Source organism: Merops nubicus, unplaced genomic scaffold (genome assembly GCF_000691845.1).
Source record: "Merops nubicus isolate BGI_N331 unplaced genomic scaffold, ASM69184v1 scaffold2976, whole genome shotgun sequence".
NCBI classification, from domain to species: Eukaryota; Metazoa; Chordata; class Aves; order Coraciiformes; family Meropidae; genus Merops; species Merops nubicus.
In genome coordinates, this window is record NW_008612745.1 from 6,685 (window position 1) to 14,362 (window position 7,678).

Below are 7,678 nucleotides of genomic sequence, written 5' to 3' on the forward strand. Positions count from 1 at the left end.
TTAAGACAGACTGATTAGAAACAGAGTCTGCCAGGGCCTTTCAGTTCCATGTGGAATTCCTCCTCCCTCCCTTTCCCTTCAAAGCTGTCATGAAGGACAACGATTTACATGCACAGTTATACTTAGGGCCTACCTACTGCCTACAAACAAAAAAAAAATAGGTCACTTGGATTAGCATATGTTTAAATTTGCATTTAATTGCTATTCACATCCATCTTATTTAGCAGTAGAGTATATTTAGTTCCAGTAAACTGTGAAAGATGAAAAACAGAACAAGGATTACCTTTATTTCTACTAAGGCAGCTCAAGTTTGATTCTTGAAGACAGCTACAAAGCCAAGCTAATCTAGAAGAGAATAATCTGTAGAAGTTCATATATAGGAACTGCATACAATATATCAAGGATCTGCAGGAAGAAGTAATTCAAGTAATGTGCCTTGTTCTTAATGAACATCTCCTCCTCTTTCTCCCCTTAGGGTAAAGGATTTCCCTCTAAACTGGGAAAATGAAACAGAGACAGAATTTAAAAAAAAGCAAAACAACTGAACCAAAGCATCTGTCCTCAGAACAACAATACTGACTCAATGCTTGATGCACTTTTTGATTAACAGTGAGAGCAAGTTGGGAGTTAATAGTAAAAACAGAAAGGACCCAAAGTAAACATCCACTGTGCAGTTAGAGTGGACTCAAATATTAAATGTTCTCCAGCAGTTCACCTTTTAGATAGCAAGACAAAAAAAAAAAAAAAAAAGGGATATTCAAAGAACAATTGACTCATTTATTTTTATCTTTTATTATGAGCTAATACCAGGATGACATTCAAATGTCAGATGGCACAGTTAAGACAGTCTTGGTAGGAATTATTCCAGCATTCCCAAAATTACAATTTAGTACACGAATGGCATCAAATGTATGCATCACTCCCACAGAGAAAAATGATGAAATTCTGAATATCTTATACCAGAATAGTTTCTGCGTCAAATGGGAAAAGAAAAACTGCTGGTAACACAGCTGACCTATAAACCTTTTGTGATAATGACCTGCAGAACAAAATATTTCCCTATTTAACATCTGGTAAAAAAAAATATGACTTTTGTTCAAGTTTAAGATTTAATACTTTTATATGGTTAGCCACAACAGGTATTAACCTCAGTTTTACTATATTTTTGTAATGCTACAAAAATCCTATAAAATCAAATTATAGTGAATTTTTCAGTGATTATAATTAAAAAAGCGCAGCTTGTACAAAATAAAAAAAATAAGATTCTATACTCTAATGAAAAATTTAAGACATTTTTAAATGAACAAAAGAAAGCACTTGTTAAGCTCTCCAATATTCAATGCATTCTGCACTTATCAGAAATAGCCAGACAGGAGCTAGAACTCCACTCCCCTTAGTTCACAACTAGTAATTTTGACACTATTATATATATATAGAGGATCTATGTCTGATATTTTTACAAATAAATACAGGATAAACCATATTGCATAGTGTGTGCTTGCTGTCTGAGTCACATTCCAAAAGTTTCACAGTTACGGTAGGGAATTAAACTTATAATCTATGGGATGAAACATTGACAGTACATGAAATTTGCTTTTAAAAACCAAGGAATTGTATCTGTTATTAATCAGTGAACTCAGACAAACAACTCTTGCCATTCTTGCCAGCCATATTAAACCAATTCTACTGGACAATTATATCCAGCCAACCGAAAAGCAACTGTTAGTTGTAACTAGGGCCAAGAGAGATCTGCCTCAAAAAACCAAACCAAAACAAAATACCAAATTTTTTTTTTTTTAACCAAGTTCCTTTATACTCAGTAAATGTTAGGAAACCAATGTTAACAAGTGGCACAGAGAGGCACTGCTTGAAGTGTTGTGTATTTGCCAATACGCCCGGTACAAACACGTGAGCACTTTGATTTCAGATTCACAACGTGCCACCCGTGGCCATATTACCCAATGGAAAATAGGAATTTAGCTTCCAGGACAGCTTCTCTCACTGTAAGGGAACTTGATTTTCCTTAAAAACCAAAAATTTTTCCAACAAAAGGCTTATCAAGAAAAAAAAAAACAACACAACTAATTTTTTCTTAATTAGAACCATGTTTTTTGTTGCTTCTTTGTTAATATCAACAAGATATCGCTGAATCCTTCCAACTTGCAAATTTGAGAGAACAGCACTCTGATTGGATTCAACATGCGTAGAGAGTTTTATGGCTTGGATCCTATGGCTCAAAAAGATTCAGTATACACAGAGTAAGCAGAATCTATAAAAAAATCCCTACTGTTGTGAAACACCAGAAGTAGACTTTGCACAGTTTGACTAAAGATAATAATGCAACGTGTGGCAGGCAAAAAGTGACAGGACTTGTATGCAGTTGCATGATCATATTCACACACACGCACACACCATACACACTCTAACTAGTGTAAAGCTCTGCAGATATTAACCCTTTCACCAGCTATGTTCATGGAAATGCTTTCTTTAAGGCAGGAAGTATTTAAGTAAGGTAAAGTTACCTTTATTTTATTCTTTGTACCTGTTAAGTCATTTGTACAGATTGTGACAATTTCAAAGCATAAATAGTGTCCTTAGAACATGTTTCCTAAATGAAGTTGCTAAAGTTCTGACCCACTGTGGAAGACATTCACTGAAAGGCCATTTAACACTTTTCTCATACAATCAGCAAATTTATTGCCCCAGCATAGAAAAAAATGTGGATAAATTTAGAAATGTATAATGGCAGGGAACTCCCATAAGCAGAATTTTATTGAAAAAAAAAAAAAAATCCTCAAATTCTTACCCACTGGTTACAAAAAGGTTTATTTCCTTATTCTGTGTAGAGTTTGTGTAAGTTTCCTGTGGTACATCCTATGTTTCCACTGACCTGTATTCCGATGCACTCTCTCCTGATCTTTCCTGTGGGTAAGAATCTGAAGGCATTCAGCTGTCTCCATCTAGGGACTAGGGTATACAAAAGTGATGTTTCCCAGTGAAATGTCTGCTGAGGACAAGGGTGAAATAAGCAGGACATGTACATGAGCCCACGGCTTCCAGTTAAGCCTAGAACATAGCAGCATTGCCATCTGATTAGATCCGTTTGTCTTTGCAGGAACAGGTATTTCAGCTGGGTAAGCAAGTGAAACAGTTCTCTCCCACCCCACATTGCCAAGCTGGTAATTTGAGCCATTATTGATTTGTTGTTTCACGAGGAGAAGAATCAGAACTTGAGCCTTTACTTTCTTCACAGCAACCAATTATTTTGCATTTTTAATTTTGGGATACTTGCCATAATGAGCTTGAATCAAAAAATCTATTTGAAAAATATATATTTTTATACATATAAAAAACTCATTATGTTTTGAATGTGAAATACCAATTAATTTTATCTTTCATCTTTGATTCCACCCCATCGTAGGAAACAGCTTAACCAAGCTTGCATGCTGGTTTCTCCTCAGACACAAGCGTGTAGGCATTCCACACTCTGCCTAGTGAAAGGGCTAAACCCTCCTCGACACATTCACGGCTAGACCGGTGATTCTGAAGCAACATCCTGACCCTTAATACTGTCAGTTTCAAGCTATCGAGCTGAAAAATCCTTGATAAGGTGAGAAGATGTCACTGTGAATCAGTTAGATGATGTGCCTAGAGTTCTGCAATACCATTTTCTAAAGTTTTTTTATGCACCATTGATTGACAGGAAAAAAAAAAAAAAAAATCCATTTTCCTTTGCTTTCCAAGTCACTCTGTGCAATGACTGACTCTGATACTGTCACTTTTAAAAAGTAAACCGTACAAGCCCTCCAGTTTCAGCTTCAAGGGGGGCTTAGGTCCGTTCTTTGTTTTCCACCTTCAAAGGCTTAGAAAAATTGTGTCGTCATAGATTCATGCGCAAGTGCTCCGGTCGTTTGGAAATCATGGGGAAAGCTTGTTTCTTATATGGCCCAGAGTTCGGTTGCCGGATGGGAAGTGGTGCCGAGGCCTCTCCACAGACTGTCACATCCATTTGTTCTATTCCACTTGTCTCCATTGGGTATTCCACAGGTGTCTGAGTATTTGATGCGCTGGCAGAAGCACCTCTTCCCCAGAATTCCCCAGGGGAAAACTTTACAGGGCTTTAAAACAAGAAATATAAAAATCAGAGATGAAGATATACACAGAACCGCGTCCTTTCCTCTGCAGGAAGCTGAACTCAAATGCCTATTGAGAAGCATTTGTAATTCTTCCACTTCCAGAAGCACGAGAAAGTTTCCACGTCTCACTTGTACCACAGTCTCTTGTAAAGTAAAATAGTCTCATCTGAGTAGTGAGGACACGTTTCTAGATGACTGCAGAAGGAATTTTCTGTACTAACATGATTCTTTAGCGGCACGTAAGTACTTAGGATGTTCTGAAACAGTTCTAGAGGAATGGTGTACGAAAGTCACCAGGCTGTGAGGCTCTACGAGCATTTAATAGCAAGGAAATTAGTACTTCTTGTGCTGCCAGACATCATAGCTTTGTCTCTAATAATGTGGTTTGTAAAACAGGATTGATGCTGCACTTCTAATGGAAGTGATGGGCTTCCTGAGAAGAAAGGCTGCGGGTTTTATTTCTAGTGCAGATCTATTTCAACTACTTACCAAAAAGAGTATTACAAAAAAAAAAAAAAAAAAAATTAAAAAAGATACCTGACTGGTGTCCTAGGGCTACCTATGAATCTGCGAGGTGATCGAATTTTTGGTTCAAAAGAAAATTTCTCTTTTACGCTTTCAAGTACAGATGGAGCCACGTAGGTGAAACCCTGCAAAACAGGAATGGACACGCTGTCACCTGACATTTGTCATCACTTGTGCAGCTACCAGAGGCATGAAACAGTAAATGAAAATTGTACAGAAAGCAAACGTAGACATAGGAACTTCTACTCACTTCCTGAAGCACAGAGCAGGACTTCAGGGTGTTCCTCACCCGGGTGCCTGCACACCCCAGATATTTCTACTCAGATCAGATTCCCGCAGGCGTGCTCAATTTAATGACTTTTGATCTACAGACCAGACATCGTTCCCTCTGCACAACTGTGACAGCAATCACATGTCCAGGGTTCATAATGCAACTATGAATTGGAATGCTGACATTTCAGGAAGTAAGCAACGTTTGTTGGCTCTTTTATTTATATAAAAGAAAACGTCTGCAATAATCAAGCTAAACATTTGCCAAGCCCTTAAACATTTCAAACCTGTTGCAGAACGTGTTTAAAATGATGATAGTTTGCTTCAAGTGTGGTAGGATGAACAGAATTTCATTTCCCTGCAGTGCCCTGCTGTTCCCAGTAACACAACGTACCTCTCTGCAGTCACATCACGCTCGTCCCTGGCCCACTTACCAGAAAGACCTGGTTGGCACTTTCACTGAGGGTAGAGTCATCTGGGCTATCAACAGGTGTCTGACGTGTAAACTTTGAATCAAACTGGCTCACATCCTCTTCAGATTGCTTTGCAAAAACAAAATGATTAAGGGTTTATATTACAGATATCAACCAAATGGCTTAGCGGTGATCAGTGCAGCCTCTGGGTGGAGTTCATTCCATAGGTTTTTGGCAGAGCTCTGCTGGAGTAAAACCCTGGAGTGGTGTCGGAATCCTGTCGCTGCCAGTGGGAGGTCACTATGGGCACTGACACTGAGAAATAAAGGCAAGGGGGAGGGGCAAAAATTATGGATCAAAAAGGAACACAAATTAAAAAGATGCCTTTAAAAAAAAAAATCTCAAATTACAAACAAAAACTTTTAGAAACACAATGCCAGATTCTTGCAAGTTTAGCCCTCATCACAAACAGTATAGAAGAGTTGCAACTAATAGTTGTAACTATTAGTTACCCTTTCCAGATAATTTCATCCCAAGAAATGTTTATACTGTGAGGGATAGATGACAACTCTGCAATAAATGACTACGAAGAATTAATTCAGTCATTCAGCAACTCCAAAATCCCTTCCTGCATTCCTAAGTGAACCAGAAAGGCTCCATTTGTGCAGGCCTCTGTGCAGCTGCAGGACATTTTCAAAAACCATCTGGTTTACACAAGTAACTTCTGTAAAATTTGCTAAGAACAGAAAAACTGAAAAAAAACTATGTTCAGATCATTAACTTGGAAGTATCAGTCTTTTGTCATGAATTTCATTCACAACAGTGAGGGAAAACATGTCTGGATCCCCATGCTGTGGTATGCTCAAAGTTAGTGATGCCTAAGTTAGTTTGAAGTGAGATTTTTAGCAGCTGGGAACCACCAGGGTGGTAATAACCCATTGTGGCTGTAGCTAATGCTACCCTGAGGGGAAAAAAAAAAAAAAGAGAGATAACCCACATCATCAGAATATAAGATAGGATAATAGAGGCTTATTCATCACATCACTGCTTTGAGGTAAACTTTAATTACTGCCTATAATGCACAAGATGCACTGGAAATATTAATAAGCAAACATGCAAAATGCTTCATTAGGTGATTTTATTTACTTTTGCTTTGCAACTATTTACCATATTAGTTGTAACCAAGTACTAACTTACTGTACAACGTTAACAGAAGCAGAGATTCAGAGACAACTGCACTTGCAAATCTGCTTAACCCACAGATTAGAAGCAGGAGGAATTAAAACTGAAGTGGAACCTTCTTCCTCCAGGAGACTGAACAGAAGGATAGATTAGCTCTTAGCTGATTTTTGCCACTTTCTCACATAAAAAAGCAAGATCCTACTCTAGTGACAGATGAGTACCATGACCACAGAGTAGTGAGACAGAACAGAACACTTAGTCAGTATGGAGACTTAAAATAAAGAAGGGTTCATTGTGGTGGTTTTTTTTTATGTTAATACAGAATCTGTTGTTTGGTAGATCTGCAATCTTTAATTTGCTAAGAGTGAATCTGAGAAGCAGAACCCTGAGATGATGCATTTAACTATTTAAAGTACCAGAAATGACTGGCACTCAAGTTTGTAAGTTTTGTTTTGCTTCTAAACTAAGTTTTGTTTCTTAAACTTAGAAACATTCACTCTTACAAAAAACTAACTTTTTGATTCCTTACTTTGTGAGACCTTTCCTAGAGGCACACAAGGAATATCTCACAGCATTCTGAGTACATACCAATAAGGGTTTAAAAGGAGGTTCCACCTTTCGTGCCAACAGCTCATCCCAGTTAATGTGTCTGAAGAACGGGTGAGCCTACAAGAGTTAGCAATAGCACAGAGTCATAATCCACCTTCTGGGTATAAATCACAGAAATTTAATAAATAAGCATGTTTTTTTCAGACCCTCTCTGTGGTCTCTTTCTTTCCAAAATCACACATGGGTCTAATGTAAGAGATTCTGCAGCAGTACATTAGAGTAGCTGGAAGAGCTGAAAATTGATTCCATACCCCCGAGTCAGACAACAGATGTCCCTATCATGCTTCCCCTGAAAGTATTAGAAAAAAGCCAGTTTACATGCAAAATACCTCTACATTTTTAAAATTTAAAAGTTGAAAATCTAAAAATAATGACAGAACACTGTATTAATAACAAACTATCAGAACTGTGACGTAAGGAGGACTCTCTAGTATGTCATTAATGTTGCCACAAAAAAAGTCAAGCTGGAAGCAACAGAACTAACTAGGCCTCCGACTTCACTTGAAATGATTCAACACTGAAGGCAAACTAAAAACACTCTTT

At 37.7% G+C, this 7,678-nt stretch overlaps 1 protein-coding gene across 1 annotated transcript in view; it reads right to left on the bottom strand.

Annotated features, from left to right (window-relative positions):
• Positions 1-2,754: 2,754 nt before the first annotated feature.
• RPS6KB1 (ribosomal protein S6 kinase, 70kDa, polypeptide 1) overlaps positions 2,755-7,678 on the bottom strand; it is a gene marked incomplete at its 5' end in the record, with an annotated part of 9,387 nt that continues 4,463 nt past the window's right edge. Inside the window, 4 exons of the mRNA XM_008941623.1 lie at positions 2,755-4,118; positions 4,674-4,786; positions 5,366-5,473; positions 7,115-7,192. Of these exons, the coding sequence (XP_008939871.1) occupies positions 3,881-4,118; positions 4,674-4,786; positions 5,366-5,473; positions 7,115-7,192 (537 nt within the window). The remainder of the gene's footprint in view (positions 4,119-4,673; positions 4,787-5,365; positions 5,474-7,114; positions 7,193-7,678) is intronic.